Source organism: Bacillus rossius, chromosome 12 (assembly GCF_032445375.1).
Source record: "Bacillus rossius redtenbacheri isolate Brsri chromosome 12, Brsri_v3, whole genome shotgun sequence".
NCBI classification, from domain to species: Eukaryota; Metazoa; Arthropoda; class Insecta; order Phasmatodea; family Bacillidae; genus Bacillus; species Bacillus rossius.
Genome location: NC_086339.1, coordinates 34,129,940 through 34,150,916, shown reverse-complemented (window position 1 = coordinate 34,150,916; position 20,977 = coordinate 34,129,940). Strand labels below are relative to the sequence as shown.

General features: G+C 40.3%; 1 protein-coding gene across 1 annotated transcript in view; it reads left to right on the top strand.

The window, feature by feature from the left end:
• The first annotated feature begins 495 nt into the window (after positions 1-495).
• LOC134537327 (kinesin-like protein Klp61F) overlaps positions 496-20,977 on the top strand; it is a 105,221-nt gene continuing 84,739 nt past the window's right edge. The window contains exons 1-15 of the mRNA XM_063377644.1: positions 496-672; positions 5,034-5,175; positions 5,619-5,771; positions 11,592-11,749; positions 14,884-15,006; positions 17,237-17,431; positions 17,486-17,631; positions 17,737-17,961; positions 18,060-18,113; positions 18,212-18,534; positions 18,611-18,752; positions 18,858-18,911; positions 19,010-19,228; positions 19,334-19,534; positions 19,581-19,656. Of these exons, the coding sequence (XP_063233714.1) occupies positions 596-672; positions 5,034-5,175; positions 5,619-5,771; positions 11,592-11,749; positions 14,884-15,006; positions 17,237-17,431; positions 17,486-17,631; positions 17,737-17,961; positions 18,060-18,113; positions 18,212-18,534; positions 18,611-18,752; positions 18,858-18,911; positions 19,010-19,228; positions 19,334-19,534; positions 19,581-19,656 (2,288 nt within the window). The 5' untranslated portion in view covers positions 496-595. The remainder of the gene's footprint in view (positions 673-5,033; positions 5,176-5,618; positions 5,772-11,591; positions 11,750-14,883; positions 15,007-17,236; positions 17,432-17,485; positions 17,632-17,736; positions 17,962-18,059; positions 18,114-18,211; positions 18,535-18,610; positions 18,753-18,857; positions 18,912-19,009; positions 19,229-19,333; positions 19,535-19,580; positions 19,657-20,977) is intronic.

Below are 20,977 nucleotides of genomic sequence, written 5' to 3'. Positions count from 1 at the left end.
GGAAAACATAATTAAAATAATTTGTTGTAGTGCGGCGGAGGGACATGCCACACCCGGCCGGATCCTTCCGCCGGTGCAGCACTCGTTGCGTGGTGTTCGCCTCGTCGCACGCACTACACTTTGTTGCGCGCACGAGCGCGTTCGCTGCACACGCTTTTGCGAGACGTTGATGAGGCATAGCGGTCTATGCGACATAGAGGAGCATTGGCGGTCGGCGTCAGTGTCCCAAGTGTCGATTACAGTTCTGAAAATTACTCTATATAATATTTCTATGATTAAAGATTTTATATTTTTATCTGAAATTTTTTTAATGCATGCCGTCTTTTATAATAAAGAACATGTTTGTAATTACAAACAAAAAATTCTTACTGTTACATTTTTGAAAACATGATAAATATTTGCTTTGGTTTGTGAACTGTAAAGTACCTTCTATTCCACTTTGAGATCTTTGGTTTTATTTCGGAAACTGGTTATTACAAAGAAATTTGAAATTGTGTGAAGTCGGTGTGGTGTTTGAAATCAACCGTCGTGTTTATTAGTGTCGTGTTTGGTGGAATTGAACTACGTGTACCGGTTAAAGTTTTTATATACGAAAATGAATTCCGCTACAAAATCTAAACCAGCACGTGTCAAAGAAAAGACGCATCATGTGCAAGTATTTGTGAGAGTGAGGTAAGTTCAAGTACATATTGTGTGGTCATTCCCGCTAAAACATTCAACACTAAATTACATTTTTTTTTCTTTCAAAACTGCTTGTGACATAATTAGGGCCGTTAAAAGTTTATTTTAAAACAAAAATATCGGTGGTAGTCGTTAAGAATTGTTAATGTCCTTTTTATGTAGAATTCACGAAAATGGTTTATGATCAAGCTATCTTGCAAAACAGTTGTTTTTTTTATTTTAGTATGTGTACTAACTTTTGTGATAAAGGGGAGGGGGGTGATAAAAATTATGGTAAATATGTAGAGTAGCGGTATATGCGAAAAAAAAATTCTAAAAATCCGAAAATACTTTTATTCTATGCTCTTTCACTTCCTCTTTTCAAATCAACCGGCGGAGATAAGAAATTCCAAATAAGTTACTTTAGGAGATATCGAATTTTTAAATTTTGAAAATGTAAAGTAGCGGTATTTGCGGAAAAAAATTCTAAAATTCTGAAATTACTTTTATTATATGCTCTTTCACTTCCTCTTTTCATTAAAACCGGCGGAGATAAGAAATTCCAAATACTTTAGGAGATATAGAATTTTTTAATTTTGCAATACACCTGTGCAACCATTAGACCGAGGCCATTTTTGTTATTTTGCTGTGTGTTCGTGAATGCGTAATAAATAAAATGGTCGATTAGGTCAGGTCAGTTACATTATTAATACTTTCAAATTAAGTGTACATTAAAAATATGATTTAATTTCAATGGTTCTTTAGTTTTAAAGTATTTATAATGTAACTGACCTGACCTAACAAACCCGGACAAATGATGAACATTAACAACTCACGTAATTTTTTTTTGTTACTTATTACTTGCGCAACAATATTCAAATAAAAAATAAGACTTTAAAATTAGAAACGTTAAAAACACACCTAAGTTGGAGGCGAGTACATTTCCTTTGCCATTAGAAGGAAATGATGTAGTCTTTCACCTACGTCGCAATACCTCCGACGGAACATTAATAAATAAATAAATAATCACGTATTGGTTCATTTGAATACTGGCCAATCACGGAACTGTCACGTGACAAAATTGTCCAATAAGAAACATAATAGATACTCGTAAACCAGAAACAATGGTGATCGCAGCATGAATACAGGTATTGTGATGAAAATTTAAAAATTCGATATCTCCTAAAGTATTTGGAATTTCTTATCTCCGCCGGTTGATTTGAAAAGAGGAAGTGAAAGAGCGTAGAATAAAAGTATTTTCGGAATTTTAGCATTTTTTTTCGCATATACCGCGACTACATATTTACCAAAATTATTTTTAAAATAATAAAATGTTTTAGATGTGTTGGTTACCGCAATTGCATTGCTGACATTTCGGATGTAGTATTTTCCTAGATTGGTGCCTTATTAATAGGAAGGGGGGGGGGGGGGGGGGGGAAATGATGGATTTCAAGAGCATTACAGAAGGAATTATCGAACCTCGCGGCTTTTTAGAACGTATTGCAAAATAATCAGAAAATATTGTTTTCACGCACTACTAACATCCCTAAAGGTACTCCGATGGGATGGTTTCGTATTTTCAACTAGTCCGTGAAAAAATTTATTTTTTTATGTCCTACATTACAATACCTATACTTTTATGCTGTCAACGCCATTCATTGTTTACCCGTGATAAATAGAAATGTATGTTTTCCATATACTAGAAAAGTTTCTGAATTTACCCTGAAAGGAAGGTATCTTAATTCCTACTGGTTTGTGAAAAAATAACAGTTTACAGCTTACATTAAACTACCTCTATTCACGCAATAGCCAACTTTCATTGTTTACCTGTGTGGGTTTTTTAACAATTTTTTTGGAGACCGTTAGTCAATGTAGGTGATATAATGAAATTTGTTTAAATAATGACTATTGCAATTGTAAGGAATTGTTAATGCTTATATTTCATGTTTATTTTATTACAATAGTAATTGTATTACAAATATTATGTTTGGTTACATTACATTTGAAGTATGTACTATTTCGAGTCACGTTGTAACAAAGAGTCTAATGGGAGCCCAAAATTTGAATTGAATTGTTAACATTCCATTTTCTGTGAGAAATACGTGCTGTGCGCTGAAGTAGTAGACAAACTGAATTTTGCTGTCTTTCCAGGGAATCCTTTGATTGCAGCGATCATATATTATTCTGTGTTTGATATGGCTGGTGTTTACTGAGCGGAACTTAGCTCTATCCTGCGACTATCTGGCCGCCCGGGACTGAGTGCTTGGGACAACAACAGCCTAAGTCATTACATGCAAATACGGCAATTACCATCCAAGTTTTAATTTTTTTACATGAGAATGAGCAGTCATAACGTTAAAGCAGTTACAAGGTGACCTAAATACATCTGTTTACTATAAATAAAAATTACATTTACTGTGTAAACCAACGTACAGGTTGTTCCAGGGCCTCTGAAAGCTACCAAAGTGTTGTTTTTTTGTTGCCTTTCGGAGCCTTTGGCCAATGGTAACGATAGACCCAGGAATAATAAATTTTTTTGCTCACTTGGCTGAAAAATTTGAGTTAAATATTTAGCTTGCTATACAACTCAATATTATTAAATTCATTGTCCGTGTTAAAAATTAACTTTAAACTACTCTTCTCCTTGCAATACGCAAGTGAATTTAAGATTGCAAACACTGCGTCATTACAATACTTTTAATAAGGAAGAAATAATTAATTAGAAAAAATCATTTTTGTGAAATACGCAACAAAAAACAACACTTTGGTGGCTTTCAGAGGCCCTGGGACAACCTGTACGTTGGTTTACACAGTAAATGTAATTTTTATTTATAGTAAACAGATGTATTTAGGTCACCTTGTAACTGCTTTAACTTTATGACTGCTCGTTCTCTTGTAAAAAAAATTAAAACTTTGATGGTAATTGAGTGTAATGGCTTAGGCTGTTGTTGTCCCAAAAACTCAGTCCCGGACGGCAGGATAGAGCTAAGTTCTGCACAGTTGGTGTTTCGTGTGTCCAAATTTACCCCTGGATCCTTATTTGCATGATCTTGTTGGCTTGAATCTGTGGTACATGTTGCTTGCTGTTTCTTTGCCTTTTCTCGCCATACATGCAAACTAAAGCAAATGTTAGGTGCATACCAGAATCATCACTGTCACACCTGATACTTGTTCTGCGGTAAAGTCTAAATCAGGTACATGTTTGATCAGGGGCATGGCAACGTCCAAACAATGGTCAGTGTTCTGAAAATGCTTTTTCCTCACTGTCTCGACGCGGCCTCTACCCCACATGGGCGGGAACCTTGGGCGATGAATGCAGCGTGCCCTTTAGGAGTTCCGTTAGCCCGGTTGCCAACGGGATTATGAATCCCCTCGGGGGTATTTTCAGGCCTGCGAGGATACAAGTGCCAGTTCTTGTTGGCATTCAACATGACCAGGTCAAGTCGCTCGCATCATTGCCTGCGACATCTGTATGATATAGTGTTTGTACGCAAACTTGGCAGCGCCAATAAATAGTTCTTGCCAGCATACCTATTTTTTAAATTTAAGGCGGCTTACTTGCCCTGCAAAATAATTAGTAGGCTCTTGGCTACAATCACAAAATGCACTAAACAACTAATTTGTTTAACCATTATGAAACACACCCTTACTAATGTTTCATTCACAAACAAAAATAGTATTTTCCCATGCACATGCATGCTAAAGCCAGCTGACAAAAACTGACCATAAATATCACAGTGTGAAATTTGAATAACCTTCATATTCTAGAATGTTCATGGTTGAAGAATCATATACTTATTTTACCAAATCGTTAATAATAAATCATTCTTATCACTTTTAGACAAGAAAATTAATTTTTAAATAGGATTTATAAAACCAGTAAAAACAATTATGTACGTTTATCCAAATACCTAATATATTTAATACAATTAAGTAGGTACCAATTATAACTGGCTTTATTCTTTTTTCAAAGAGACGACTGTCAAACTCGTGAAAGTCTTTCATGAACTCTATTATGGCATTGATGGCATTGATTATACAATACTATAAAAAATATAAATATAAAATGCTTTAAAGGTAAAAACTGACTGTAGTAGATGTAAAAAAATATTATTTTTCCAAGTTTTTGACCATTATTTTAGAAAAACTCTTCTCATTAAAAATTACAGTAGGTATCTACCACGTCATTACAAGATACCACGTAGATGAGCATTCTTGTTGTACCAGCTGCGGTACACGCAACGTAAATGTTTGTGTAAGGCGTGCACCTCGTGTGAACCAACTCATGGCCTGTGTCGTTACCGGCCGCTGGGGGCGCCGCGTAGGGACTTCTGTGTCCGGTGCGTGCCAACTCGGGGCTTGTATTGTTCCAGGTCGCTGGGCACGCACGACAGAAGCCGCACACCCCACGTGGTGCACTGCACTAGTAATGAAGTGACCATCAAGGACCGCCAGGAACTCAAAGTCATCAAGACGTTCTGCTTCGACAGAGTCTTCGATCAGAACTCCACTCAGGTGGATTTCTGTTTTTGTGGCTGCTTGATATTTTTCATAGTGAACACACTAATAGAAGTGTTGGATAGGATTATATCTCTGTTGTGTATAGCGTACGTAAATTAAATTTGCATTATTGTGCCTGAACACCCTTAATGATATCAGTTTAGTTATTGCTTATGATTAATTTTTAAGTATTTTAATCTATATTTTTTAAATCTGTGCTGATAGATTTTAAGGAAGCGTTGCTGCGTGTATCTACGTATCACTCGTTAAGTACTACATAGTCAACAAGATTTTTCAAACTCACTGGCTGCTCTCCACCGATAACATATTATTTCCTTCCCCAACTTTTCCTCTCTTCCAGCTTGCCCTTCACTCCTCACTCACACGCTGGCTAGACTTGTGTAAGTTCCTGCTGTCGGCTGCAGCCTGGGTGATGGCGGCGTGCTGGTCTGTCGCAGCTGGAGGTGTACAACCACGTGGTGCGGCCCGCCGTCGCAGACATCCTCAAGGGCTACAACTACACGGTGTTTGCCTACGGCCAGTCTGGCTCGGGCAAGAGCTACACCGTGGCCGGGGGGCGCAGCCTCGACCCGGACGTCTCCTGGGACCAGGTGAGCGCGGGACCTCGCTCCCTCGTTGCTGCTTGCGCCCAGCAGCCGTGCTTAGGGGCTCCGCCCACCCGGGCACACACACAGTGCGCAGAGCTTCAGGAAGAACAACGCGATTTCCAAACTACTCAAGATATCCGAGTGGGGTCTGCATACAAAAAGCATTTAACAGTTCACAAAAAGTACTTTTGATTTCGGATTGAGTTTTTAAACAGTATTTATAGAAGAGTTAAAATGGCTAAAACGCATGTTTTCAGAGTAATTTTTAGGCGTAAAACAACCAGTACAGATTCTTGAAACCACTTAAAGGGACTTCAGGGTGACCACAGACCGGGAAAACCGGGAAAAGTCGGGGAATTTAAAACGGGTCAGGGAAAACCTGGAAAAGTCGGAATTTTTTGATGGGTCAGGGAATTTTTTTAGATGAGTTGTTTTCTGCATTTCAACAGCGATTTTTGCTATAACAACATTATTTAGTAGTGCTATTTTCACAATTATTTCTGTGTATTTTCGTATACACTCCAATAATCTGCGTTTTTTTTTCTTTTCTTTCTTCCTTTGTAAAATGTGTTCTGAAAATTTGACAACGCCGCACGGCAACACTGCATGACACTAGTTCCGTCATTATTTAATGTTGGGTAACCTGTGGTTTCAAAATGAACAACTGACATCTTGGACGGGTTTGAAAGTATATTTTTTACGAGAGATGCAATTATTACCGAAGGTTTGAGGTTCGAAAAAAAAAAACCTCAATTGATTAAAAATTATAAGGAAAAGTAAAATCTTACTACGAGAAGAAAGTTTGTAGTCGCAGAAGGTCGTATACGTGGCACTCTACTGTTGTAAACTAAACTAGTCACTAGCCATTTGTACATTAATGCTGCTTTTGTTTTTTCATCAAACTGCGCGAATTTAGTTACCGCGATGTAAATTTTAATACCCCAGTCTAGAATAGCACGTCTGTAATTCCAGCTAGCACGAAATTGCCACTGTAAAAAAAAATATAAATTTTTGCCGTGATTTTAAGGAAATAAACACCATGAATGTACTGATTACCAACTGCAGTTATGTTTACAGCAGCACCATAAAACATCTCGTAAATAAATACATGTATCTAAATATGGCGAGCGGTAAATATTTTATGGATTAACTGAATTATAACATGTTAAATTGTGATACAACGGAAAAAAAAACATTAATGTAATGGCTACCGATTGCAACTTTTTTGTGTAGAAGTGCCATAAACATTCTATCGTAAATACGTGTACCAGAATATAGTGGGTTGTAAATATTTGACTTATGAATCAACTCTGAATTATAACATGATTATCGTGGTGCGACAGAAAGAAACACCATAAAAGTAATGGCTACCGACTGCAGTTGTTTTGTTTGCAACAGTAAGACGTCATTAACATCTCGGTCACAGATGATTGAAATCAGTTCCTTGTTAGATTCAAAAATACATCGGAAAATCACTAAGGAAGTACACGCTACGAATTCTCACATCAATTAAACTTTTTATTACAATACCACTATCACTCAAAACACAATTTTTTTCTCCAGTCATGCATAAGATTTTCCACGACAATGTTTTTTTTTTTTTTTTTTTTTTTTTTTTCCCCATTTCTACACCACGGGTTACCGTAAAAGTGTTTAAATTTTGTCTAATTTTAAACGTAATAACAAAGGATCCAGCTACTTGCGACAGCAGGCTGATAGGCGCACGCACGTGTGTTGAAGGTCACGCCTGGGCGGGCAAGCCAACCAGCTGACTGGCGTTAAATACGATACCACTTATCTTCTGTTACGCTGTGGCAATATTTTCTTCATTTAAAGTATTCGGTGGTAGGCTTAAAAAGATAAATGATGTGACTTATTTATTGTCAAGTGTTATTCTACGCATATATATTATGTGAAGATTATTTCCAACACATTAAATAATTTAGCCTTATATTTATGGGGACTAGTGCTTCAGAATACGCAGTAAATACGGACCTGACATTAAAGTGAACAAGATATTTGCAACGGTGTATTTATCTTGTTTGACCAGGTGCACAGTGGCAATGTACTTTCTGCATTTATTTATTACGCATTAGACGTAAATTTAGTGAAAACGGGACATTTGTTTATTGTACATAATGAATGCCTATTTGCAAGAAGAGAACTCTATTATTATTTAGGATGTTACACATACATTAGTTACTTCTTTGTCTATATTTGATTTGTGAATATGCCGCCTATTTGCAAGAACACAAGCTTTCAAGAGGATTGGCTAAGAGATGTTGAATTTTCGTCATGGTTGATGCCGTCAAAGTTAAACAAAAATGAAGCTAGGTGTTTGTTTTGTCAGAAAACAATTTCATTAAGCAACATGGAAAGACGTGCCATTACAAGCCACATGCAAGGTGAAAAGCATAAGAAAGCTACGAGAAGTAGAAAAACTTCCGTTAACTTGGACAGGTTTGTAACTAATTCAGTAAAATCCGAGCAGTCTGAAAAAGGGTTTCATAGCTCACAATCTGCTTCATCTTCCTTGTCGAGTTCTTTACCTGTGTTAACATCGTCTGCAAATCTCGCCTGCATATCTGAAAATGATTTAACGAAAAATTTTGATGTTTCTGTGCCATTACATAAGGAGTTACATGGAATGAATGCATTTGTTCTTGGTGAAAATGTAACACGTGCTGAAATAATATGGTGTCTTGAGACTGTTATGTCACACAAGTCCCTACGCTGTGCAGCAAACGATGTGTCCGTTTTTCAGTTAATGTTTCCTGATTATGAGATAGCTAGGAAAATGCAGCTTCAGCGAACCAAGATTGGTTATGTTATTTTGGAAGGGCTCGCTCTATATTTTCATTCTGAGCTTAAAAAGGAAGTAATGGAATGTTCGGAGTTGGTAGTAGGGTTTGATGAATCTCTGAACAAAGTGGCTCAGCTAGGTCAAATGGATATCATTGTGCGATTTTGGAATAAAAATGAGCAACGTGTTTCAACTAGAAATTTTCTTCAGAATTTCTTGATCATGCTACGTCTGAGAAGTTGTTGGAAGCATTCACACGAGCTTTGTCAGAAATTGACTTTGCCAAGATTTCTCAGGTGTCAATGGATGGCCTAAATGTAAATATAAAGTTCCTTCGTGATTCTGTCTGTTAGTTTAGCTACTAAAGATACTGATGCCCCTCTGATTTTGGATATTGGTACTTGTGGATTACACAATGTACATGGTGCTTTCAAAGCAGGAATAAAGGCAACTGAATGGGAAATTATTGAATTTGTAAGGGCTTTGTACTCATTATTCAGGGATGTTCCTGTTCGACGTGGAGATTTCATCCATTTTTCTGGTTCCAAACTTTTTCCATTGAAAGTTCTGTAGTGTCCGTTGGGTCGAAAATGGAAAAGTGGTGACCAGAGTAATTCAGATACTACCCAAGGTGATTCAGTATTTTGATGCTGTGAAAAATTATCCAAAATTGACTCCAAAATGTAAGAGTTTCAATACTGTGGCTTCAGCTGTTAAAGATAATCTGATAATTTGTAAGCTTACATTTTTCCAGGCTCTAGCAAGTGAAGTAGAGCCTTTTTTGACAAAATTTCAGTCAGATAATCCAATGGCCCCATTTTTGTATGAATTACTTAAACGTATACTGGGAGAAATGGACATGAATACGCAATACAAAACAATTACCATCTATTGAAGACTTGCAGTATTTAAAAAAATGTGCAGATTAATTTTTAAAACTTGAAGTAGCCTAAATGCAAAATCTGAGTCAGGGAAAATTAAGACCAGGTCAGGGAAAACCTGGAAAAGTCAGGGAATTTCATTAGAGAATGTGTGTGGCCACCCTGGACTTGCATTACCCCTTTATCTTCATTTCTCGGCCATATAATGTTACCGTCACCGCTCAAATTTCAGTTATCCTGTGACGACGAGAAGACTGCGCGCCAGTTCAGAGCGCTTAGAGGCTATACCACGCTAGAAAAACCAGTGAGAGTTGCGCTTATCATCCCGCCTCACTAACACACATACACCCCTGACGAGGCGGGCCCCTTAACGTTATGTTTATTACGGTCGAACCTCGTTAATAGAAACCGATACGCGTGAAGAAATTAAAGTATAACCATTCATGTCACCATTTTTTTTCTATTAATCTGTTCATAGTCCATTAGGCATCTACTACAGATAATTACAGGGCATAGTCCATATCAATTCAAGCAAGGGGTTTACCGTCTGGTCCCAGGTGTGTTTGAGTTTAACATATTTTAAAATTCAGGAGAAAGTAAGAAACCTGTATTTTTTATATTTTGTTAAAAAAATGTCTTGCCTTGAATACAGGCCGCCAAGATAATACCTTGGACACCATTCCTCATTTGGTATGTTTGGCAGAATTGTATAAGGTCTAATTTATCTGAGGAATGGTTAATTCTACAAAATTTTACTCAACAATATTTAAAAATGCTTCAAATGTGCTTATACATATATTAGTAGTGTAAATTTGTTTTAATGGGAGTATTGTCTTGAAAAAAATGTTTGTCAGCAAGCACACTTAACTGATTTTAAAACAAATTATTTTGATTAACATACATTCTTATGGAAAGATCTTATTGGATTAGCACTGTTTTGATTAGCGCTCTGTTTTCCTGGAATGAATTAGTCTTACTTCGAGGGACGAGTGTAATTGGATCTGTATTAGTTTTTATCTGTATCGTCCATCACTAATAAGCAGGTTTGTGTTAACTAATCTGTTAAAAGTTAGTAAAGTAAATCACAATTTTGATATCATTTCCAAAGCCAATTCACACAAAATTTAAATATAACAACTTTGTATTAAAGAGTCATATTTACAGTATTTTTTATTAAAGAGGTTTCATTGCATTACTGTTTTGCCTTTTTTTTTTCTTTCTGGAATATGGTTATCCTAAATTAAATACAGTCAAATCGTGTAAAATATTTTTTTTACTAGCTTCATAGCAGTGGCAACTTATTTGCTGTTGAAAAAAAAAAAAATTTTATAGTGTGATTATTCATGCGGGTTGGCAAGTGTTTAAATAATCCTAAAAATCTTGATAATACAATAAAAAGTATAAATTTCACTGTTATCAAAAATTCTATTGAAATCATATAATTTGTTATGCCAGCTTAGACATATATTCTATCACAATCTTAAAGGTTATTAAAATTATTGAACACTAGGCAGCAGTTGCTATTTGGGGTGTCCTAAATCTGTACACAAATGTATTTTTTGTTTGCTTTTCTTTTCAGGACACACTATTGGTTTGAACCTTGTTTGTTTGAAGTCGTAATACAGGAATAAAGGGAAACACTTAGTTTGCAAATATTCATGCATAAATGTTTTATTCATTTACAATCCAAAATATTAAATGTAGTTGAACTATTTTCATTCAAACCTTGAAGGGACTGGAAATGATTTTGAACCAACCAAAAAATTTGAATTAAAATAATACATCCATCATCAACTACACAATTTTTCAGAAGTAGAACCATCCATATTTGCGCGTACCAAAAGTACGAGATACTGTCTTCGATTATTTTCCCTCAGGAGACGGGGTTATGCTGGGTTGAGACCACTTTGGGGTCTCGGTGGTTACGCTATAAGGCAGCATATTCGCGATTCGCCTGCCTCGTGTTTCCTGCCAGAGCTGTCGAGACGAGGTCTGGTGCAAGGCCACTTGTCCCAGAGAGCACAGTCTCGACTCTGGCAACTGCCCCAGCTGGTCTTCTTCCTGTTGTGTTGGCCACCCAGTGGAATGGATGGTGGAGCGCCGCGTGGCGAGTTGGCAGCGCGTGCCCGTGTGCTGCAGGACCCGCAGTGCGGCCTGGTGCCCCGTGTGTTGGTGCACCTGTTCGACGAGCTGCGCCTGCTGCAGGCTGAGTTCACGCTGCGCATCTCGCTGCTGGAGCTGTGCAACGAGGACATGACGGACCTGCTGTCTCGCTCCGGTGACTCCTCCAAGCTCAGGTGCCTCGTGTCTTTGCAGGAATTATTGGCTTTATGCAACGTGCAAATGTTTCCAGATTGTAGCTTTAAAGGATAGAAAAAAATGGCGATTGAGTGTAAGTGGCTATCGTTCGTACATTCCTGATTAGCCCCTCCAGGCAACCGACAATAACAACTCATATAACAAAGAGAAGCTCAGACACACTTCTCTGATAGCATTTGGTAAGGCAGGTGTAAACTATTCAAAATAAAAATTTAAATATCAAAGTCTTTGTTAATAAAAATTTAATGTTGCTAATAGACTTCTACTTAGTTTACTATGTTCTTGTTTCTTGCTAAACATTTGACACAACTCTGTTGCTATATTTTGTCCAATGAGTAGAGCCACGATTTTTTCGCCCACGCAAAATAAAATGATATTGAGTTTTAACACCACCAAAACGCGAAAAATAGATTACGTACCATATGAACACGAAATACAGTAGAATCTCGTTATAGCGAGCACGGTAATAGCGAGAACACAGCTATAACGAGGTATTTTTGAGGAATTTACGGCGTGATTACTTGAAGCGCGCTTTTGTTATTTGTCTGCTTTATCTCCACCCCTCTCGCTCACCACTAGACATCTTGCCGTTGACGCCTGTCACATTCTTCAGCCGTGCAGTCGCCACCTAATTGCGTGGCTTTAAAAATAGAATCCCGTCCTTTCTTTATTTTATCAAACTTCCGTTAGTTATCTGTGCCGTGTGTAGACAAAGTTTGATATTGGAACAGAAACAACGTAAGAAAGTATTTTTTACAAATTAGTAATATGTATGTTTTTGTTTTTATAATCGCGTATATTTTCACGTTTTTTTTTTTGTTGTCTTAAAAGAGATAATATTAAAAAGCCGCTCTAATGAGATTTAATTGTTTCTGGTTAACAAAAACTATTAATAACTATTAATTGTTTCTGGTTAACAAAAACTATTAATTGTTTATATTCTATTTATTATTATTTACGCGATGTCATACTGCACGCGTACGCAATACGACTGGATTCGTTGCTGCAACATAACATAGCAAATTATGCGGTATCAGAAGTAACAAGTAACGTAACGATAGTAACGAGTACTAATTGTTATAGTAACAAATACATACGGGTACACATTTTTTCGTTACTTTTACACATCTAGTAGGCACTACCGTATTTATTTCCGAATCGCTAGGACAGTTTTCTTGTAACTTTTGTTTCGGTCAGTTGTTGGGGTATTTGTCCGGGAAAGGGGTGGTGATGGTTTGAGTTTAATCCCAAATTTATTTTCTAAAAAAGTTGACAGGTTTCTTTAAATGAAAAAGTATAGTTTTCCAGCGACTATTTCGTTTGAGGCGTACGTGCGTTGCCGCAGCCGCACTTCTGCAATTTAAAGGAATTAAATCGTCGCACTACACTAGCACCACCTGTTACATCCCGAACCAACATGGCCGCCAGCAGACAGCCCGCGTCGGCAATAGATAGCAGGACAATGCTGCGTCGGCCGCGGGCTGAGATGCTATACTTACGTGGCGTGGCAGGGTATTCTGGTTATTTTGACGCAATCGGTGATCGCATCCGTACTTATGGGGTATCGTTTTAAAGAGAATTCACACATCTGCTCACAGAAATTAAGATTTCGTTAATATAACCTGTTATTTTCCAATTATACAGGTTTAAACACAATTTTTATGCTATTTTCGGTTAATTTTTATTTTTTGGGGGCCAAAATTTGTCCAATTCGGTTATAGCGAGGATCAAACCCGGAACCGTGACACCTCGCTATAACGGGACTCTAGTGTACATAACAATAACATCGCCAGTTAGATGACAAATTCTTGTTTGGCGTTTCTTTGTAGGCGTTTCAAACACACTTTTGCAATATATAAATCTAACAGAAGACTTTAATACTTCATAGTTTTTACACAGATAATAATTTTTGTTTGTTTTTGGTTATATACACACGTTAAACAGTGCCGCCATTATGTGAAGATTGTAAATAGACACCGTTAGCCACCATGACGCAAACACACTTGTGTTGAGTGTAATAATTTTCCGCGTGCGTGTTTTATAACTTGATTTAAAAGCCAGGAAACAATTTATCGATTTATGACTAAATAAGTGTACCGCAGCACCCGAAACTTTAAAATCTTGATGAAGTGCAGCACGCATCGCATGCGTTAAGAACTGCAATAGCAGCAGGTTATATGGCCCTTCAAAAGCTTGTAAACAAGTAAACTACAAAAACCACACATAGCCAGTGTAGACATAGTGAACCTCTTGTGTGAACTGAAATGTTTCTTTCCTGAGTTTGCTGCAGCTGCAATCAAATTAATGTGGATACCAACATCAAATGTTGACACTGAAAGGTCATTTTCAAAGTATTCTGTCATTGTCAGTGACCGGAGAAGATCTCTTTTGCCTGAGAATGCTGAACTTCTAACTATGGTTGCTTTCTCATGAATCATGATTCATGAATAATGTTCACCAAAATAAAATACTGGTACCTGTATATAAATGCACCTTCACCAATTATGGGAAGAATAATGCCAAAATTATGAGGTCCTAAGTTATGTTCATAATGTTTTTATACTTTCCTCTAATACACAATCTACGCCGTTAATATTTATTTACTTTGAGCAAAAATTGTAAATATTAATAAAAGGGGTTACAATTACATTTACTAATATTGATCTTAAATCTCCTAAATAAATCATAAAGGCGATACCAAAAAAAATCTTAATTTTTACGACGATAAAGACGAAATCTCAAAATCTTTAGGGCGAAATTTCCCAAAAAAAATAAAACCGTATAATCTTGGCTCTAACAATAGGATATGTGGCTTATGTATGTGCCTTTCAGTTTTTATTTGTTGGAATTAAGTAATCTTCAGTTTTTAGAAAAAAATTATTAGTAATGACATTTTAATATGTATTTTTTGTGTAAAAAATATAAATTTTTTATTAACATTTTTTGTTTCTACTAAATTTTTGTATGAATATTAGAATAAACTAAACACGGGCAGTGGTGAATTGTTTTGAAAACCCATGTCTGATTGCGGCGAGGGCTTGCAGGTACTGGTACTGTACTTGTGTTGTGTTGTGCGGAGGATAAGTGAGCGTGTCGGGGTGGTTGTGCGCAGGCTGTACGAGGACTGCAACAGAAAGGGGGCCGTGTTTGTACACGGCCTGGAGGAGGAGGTGCTGCACACGCGCAGGGACCTGCACAACGTGCTGCTCAAGTGCGCGGCACGGAGCTCATCCAGGTAGGCACGGCCGTTGCCGCTTGTTTTTCTAGCTAGCCCACACATACGTGCAGGGAGACAGTGAAGAAAAAAATTGCAGTTTGTAATGCTCTTAAGTTAAAATGTGATTTTAAAAATTTTTATTTTTTTTTTGTGAATTCCTACACAGATGGACTCTCATTTTATATTTCCACAACTTTTCTTCTCAACGGTATCTGAAATAATGCATTGTAAAAAAATTAATTCAGGAATAGAAATTGTTGCATATTTAATTATGACCAAAAAAAGTTTGTATCCTATTTTTTTTATATCTATCCATTTGAATTTTGTTGGAAAGTCTCCGTATGCTCTGCTACGCTGCTATTTTGTACTCACTCTCTCTCTCTCTCTCTCTCTCATTCCTTAGGACCATTCGTTTGATTGGCTGTCAGCTACAGGAAAAAAGAACTGTTAAAAAACACAACAAAGATATTGCCACTTTTGACTGCCTCTTGAACCGACATGGTTGTGATACACAAGACAATATTATCATACACTGGAGTGCATGTAGGATTGAGAGAATGGGTGAGATAGTGTGTGTGTTGAGGGGTGGGAGAATAAAGAGAGGGGGAAATATAAAAGCAAGAGTGGAAGAGGAAAATATAAAGAGAAGGAGGGAAAGAGGAATTTAAATTACAGTAGAACCCTGTTATAATGAATCTGAAGGGAGTAGTTTTTATGTTCACTATAGAGGGGAAACTTTATATCTGGGAAAACTTTTATATTGGCAATACATACTCAAAAGCATAATCTTAACTACACATAGGCCTTAGCCAAGAAAAGAACGAATGAAAATACTCAAAGCAACAGTTTTATGAGCAAATGCAGATATTTTTAATACACTACACGTGTACAAACTTTCTATTAATGGTTCTTTGACATCGGCGTATTTTCCTTTTTTCAGGCGTTAAATACTCTGTGACGTATTCGCAGCTTGAGAAAGAAGATTGTTCAGCTTGTTTAATATTGTATTTAATGTGGATGTTGCAATTCCCAGTTCCTTTGATATTAACACGTGCGGGACAGTGGGGTTGGAGTCTACCTTTTTAATAATGTCCAGTTTATCTCGCACAGATAATGCCTTACGTTTTTTAACGCGTTTTTCACCCTTTTTTATGTACGTATTTCTTATTGAAGCACATTTGCAGCTTAATAACACAAAATTCTTTTTACCGTCAAAAGTAAATAAACGAAAAATAACGAGTCTGGCGCATCAAAGATCACTACGTATCATTTAATATCGCAGTTGCTAAAGCTGGAACGAAAATTTCTTACTTTCTATGGAAAAATTTAGTCCACAGAGTTCTATCTAGTGGTAGTCTTACGAACCTTACTCGATCAAAATGTCCGAAACGTGAACGATAAAAATGAGACGAAAAATATTGAATTTGTTGCTATAATGTACATACGTATTTGTGTGGCGGTAATTTATGTTTAATTTTGATAACTTATTAAACGTACACGCGTTCGACCATTCTTTAACTATGCAGGGAAAACTATTTTTTATTTTCACCAAACTGATCACCATTTCTGGCTACACGTAGCCTACCGAGGCCACTCGATTACGACTTGTTTATAATATGAACAGTGGACAATCGAGTAGCATATTGCCGGGAAAAACGTTACTGTGATCCAGAATAGACGTTTTGTGAAAATACTTGTAATTATATGAAAATATTTGAGATAAATGTGCATTATGTAGGCAAAATTAGTTCGTGGTACACGGGAAAACGTATCAACATTGACAAAAGTTGTGCGCTATATCCAATAAATTAATACATAACCTCACATCATTTTGCCGGGACCGAGACGGAAATTCACAATAAACGGGAATTCATTATAGGCGGGTTCACTATAAACGGGTTCTACTGTAATGAATAGTGACATCTGTACTCAGGTAAGGATAGGCCTATATGTGCTCAGGTAATTATTAGGGTTGTCCTAAGATTTTTTAGTGAAAACAGTATTAAAATAATTTTTAATCCTATATTACCTCATAGTAATTCTTCCCAATAAATTTGTGTAAATGATACTGATTAATTATTTGATTCAACTTAAAGTTTTTTCTTTGTCTTACCCTGGAAATGGAAATGAGATATCTCGCTAGACCCTACTCTACTAAACACTATAGGTAAGCATCCCACGCAGGAAATGTTTTTCAGGAGAGTTGGGACTGGAGGGATAGTCGCTGGGAGCCGTGGTCGTGTTGCAGCCGCTCGCACACAATCTTCACGGCCACGGTGCACGTGAAGGAGAACTCCGTGGAGGGGGACGAGCTGGTGCGCACGGCCAAGCTGTGCCTGGTGGACCTCGCGGCCAGCGACCAGGCCGGCCCCAACAACTCCCTGCTGAACCTGGGCCGTGTCCTCACCGCGCTGGTGGAGCGTGCCCCGCACGTCCCGTACAGGTACCAAAAAACTCCCTGCTGAACCTGGGCCGTGTCCTCACCGCGCTGGTGGAGCGTGCCCCGCACGTCCCGTACAGGTACCAACAACTCCCTGCTGAACCTGGGCCGTGTCCTCACCGCGCTGGTGGAGCGTGCCCCGCACGTCCCGTACAGGTACCAACAACTCCCTGCTGAACCTGGGCCGTGTCCTCACCGCGCTGGTGGAGCGTGCCCCGCACGTCCCGTACAGGTACCAACAACTCCCTGCTGAACCTGGGCCGTGTCCTCACCGCGCTGGTGGAGCGTGCCCCGCACGTCCCGTACAGGTAACAACAACTCCCTGCTGAACCTGGGCCGTGTCCTCGCCGCGCTGGTGGAGCGTGCCCCGCACGCCCCGTACAGGTACCAACAACTCCCTGCTGAACCTGGGCCGTGTCCTCACCGCGCTGGTGGAGCGTGCCCCGCACGTCCCGTACAGGTACCAACAAACCAGGCCCGTCCCAACAACTCCCTGCTGAACCTGGGACGTGTCCTCACCGCGCTGGTGGAGCGTGCCTCCCACGTCCCGTACAGGTACCAACAACTCCCTGCTGAACCTGGGACGTGTCCTCACCGCGCTGGTGGAGCGTGCCTCCCACGTCCCGTACAGGTACCAACAACTCCCTGCTGAACCTGGGACGTGTCCTCACCGCGCTGGTGGAGCGTGCCTCCCACGTCCCGTACAGGTACCAACAACTCCCTGCTGAACCTGGGCCGTGTCCTCGCCGCGCTGGTGGAGCGTGCCCCGCACGTCCCGTACAGGTACCAACAACTCCCTGCTGAACCTGGGCCGTGTCCTCACCGCGCTGGTGGAGCGTGCCTCCCACGTCCCGTACAGGTACCAACAACTCCCTGCTGAACCTGGACCGTGTCCTCACCGCGCTGGTGGAGCGTGCCCCCCACGTCCCGTACAGGTACCAACAAACCAGGCCCGTCCCAACAACTCCCTGCTGAACCTGGGCCGTGTCCTCACCGCGCTGGTGGACCGTGCCTCCCACGTCCCGTACAGGTACCAACAACTCCCTGCTGAACCTGGGACGTGTCCTCACCGCGCTGGTGGAGCGTGCCTCCCACGTCCCGTACAGGTACCAACAACTCCCTGCTGAACCTGGACCGTGTCCTCACCGCGCTGGTGGAGCGTGCCCCCCACGTCCCGTACAGGTACCAACAAACCAGGCCAGTCCCAACAACTCCCTGCTGAACCTGGGCCGTGTCCTCACCGCGCTGGTGGACCGTGCCTCCCACGTCCCGTACAGGTACCAACAACTCCCTGCTGAACCTGGGACGTGTCCTCACCGCGCTGGTGGAGCGTGCCTCCCACGTCCCGTACAGGTACCAACAACTCCCTGCTGAACCTGGGACGTGTCCTCACCGCGCTGGTGGAGCGTGCCTCCCACGTCCCGTACAGGTACCAACAACTCCCTGCTGAACCTGGGCCGTGTCCTCGCCGCGCTGGTGGAGCGTGCCCCGCACGTCCCGTACAGGTACCAACAACTCCCTGCTGAACCTGGGCCGTGTCCTCACCGCGCTGGTGGAGCGTGCCTCCCACGTCCCGTACAGGTACCAACAACTCCCTGCTGAACCTGGACCGTGTCCTCACCGCGCTGGTGGAGCGTTCCCCCCCACGTCCCGTACAGGTACCAACAAACCAGGCCCGTCCCAACAACTCCCTGCTGAACCTGGGCCGTGTCCTCACCGCGCTGGTGGACCGTGCCTCCCACGTCCCGTACAGGTACCAACAACTCCCTGCTGAACCTGGGACGTGTCCTCACCGCGCTGGTGGAGCGTGCCTCCCACGTCCCGTACAGGTACCAACAACTCCCTGCTGAACCTGGGCCGTGTCCTCGCCGCGCTGGTGGAGCGTGCCCCGCACGTCCCGTACAGGTACCAACAACTCCCTGCTGAACCTGGGCCGTGTCCTCACCGCGCTGGTGGAGCGTGCCTCCCACGTCCCGTACAGGTACCAACAACTCCCTGCTGAACCTGGACCGTGTCCTCACCGCGCTGGTGGAGCGTGCCCCCCACGTCCCGTACAGGTACCAACAAACCAGGCCCGTCCCAACAACTCCCTGCTGAACCTGGGCCGTGTCCTCACCGCGCTGGTGGAGCGTGCCCCCCACGTCCCGTACAGGTACCAACAACTCCCTGCTGAACCTTGGCCGTGTCCTCACCGCGCTGGTGGAGCGTGCCCCGCACGTCCCGTACAGGTACCAACAACTCCCTGCTGAACCTGGGCCGTGTCCTCACCGCGCTGGTGGAGCGTGCCCCGCACGTCCCGTATGCTGTCTGTCATTAATGACAAGATTTTATGATTTTATTTTTAGGTAATTTTTGATTTTTAAACAGGAGATTACGGTATTATTGTTTCTTTTATACATTGTGTTCAGTGTCTACCGACCCTGGAAAACCTGGAAAAATCAGGGAATACGTATTGTAATCAGGGAATTTTTTTAAAAATCAGGGAATTTTATTTTGGTAGGTTGTAGTTGGCAATATGTTTTTTGTTTATTGATCAGCTCGCATTGACGTAGCATCAAGTGTATATCCCCTCCTGTTTATTTTTGAATGGCAAATAACAAACAGTTCCCACATCCATTTTCTTTTGTTTACCATCGTATTCGGAAGTGGCGTCAAATCACGTGATACAAACTGGTTCAAGCTGGTCTGTTATCCTGCTGAAGTGACATGCTGCGGCATGTAATTCCCGCGCTCGGATAAGACTAAGTTGTTTCAGCTTAACATCAGTGTTCTTGGGGCATACCACATCTCAGTGTTTACTGCAAGCATTTTTGGGAGCTCTCTTCTCTGTTCACATTGGAAATATTCTGCAGGTATCTATGGATGGCCCCAACGTAAACTGGGCATTTTTGTTTATTTTGAAAATACATATCACAGACACTTTTGGTGAAGATTCACCATCATTGCTAGAAATTGGTAGCTGTGGGCTTTATATGGTCCATGGTGCTTTCAAAACTAAAATTTCTGCTACACAATGGGATGTTGTTAGTTTTTTGAGGTACAGTTACTATTTGTTTAAGCATGTACCTGCAAGGGGGGCAGATTACATTAGAATAACTGGATCAGAGCTTTTTCCCAAGAAATTTTGTGCAATCAGATAGAATAATGCAGTTACTGAGCGTGCCATGAAAACGTTACCCCACCTAAAGAAATTTGTTATTGAAGTTTATATTTCATCTGTCTCTTTCAGTGTAGTGAAAAGTGCTCTTGAAGATAATCTAGAAGTAAAATTGACATTCTTCCACGCTTTGGCATCAGAGCTGGAATTGTTTCTCACAATGTTCTAAAGTGAAGCACCCATGGCACCTTTTCTCTATGATTCACTGGTAGACATTTTATTAGCTTTGGCAGGAAAGTTTGTGGACCCAGAGGTACTGAAGAGCTTTAGGGAGAAACGCAATGTATCTCGATTGGATGTAGATAACCAGGAAAATCTATTGACTGCTAACAATATGAAGTTGGGTTATGCAGTACGCCATGCTATCAAGAAAGAGAAAGTACCAGAAAAGT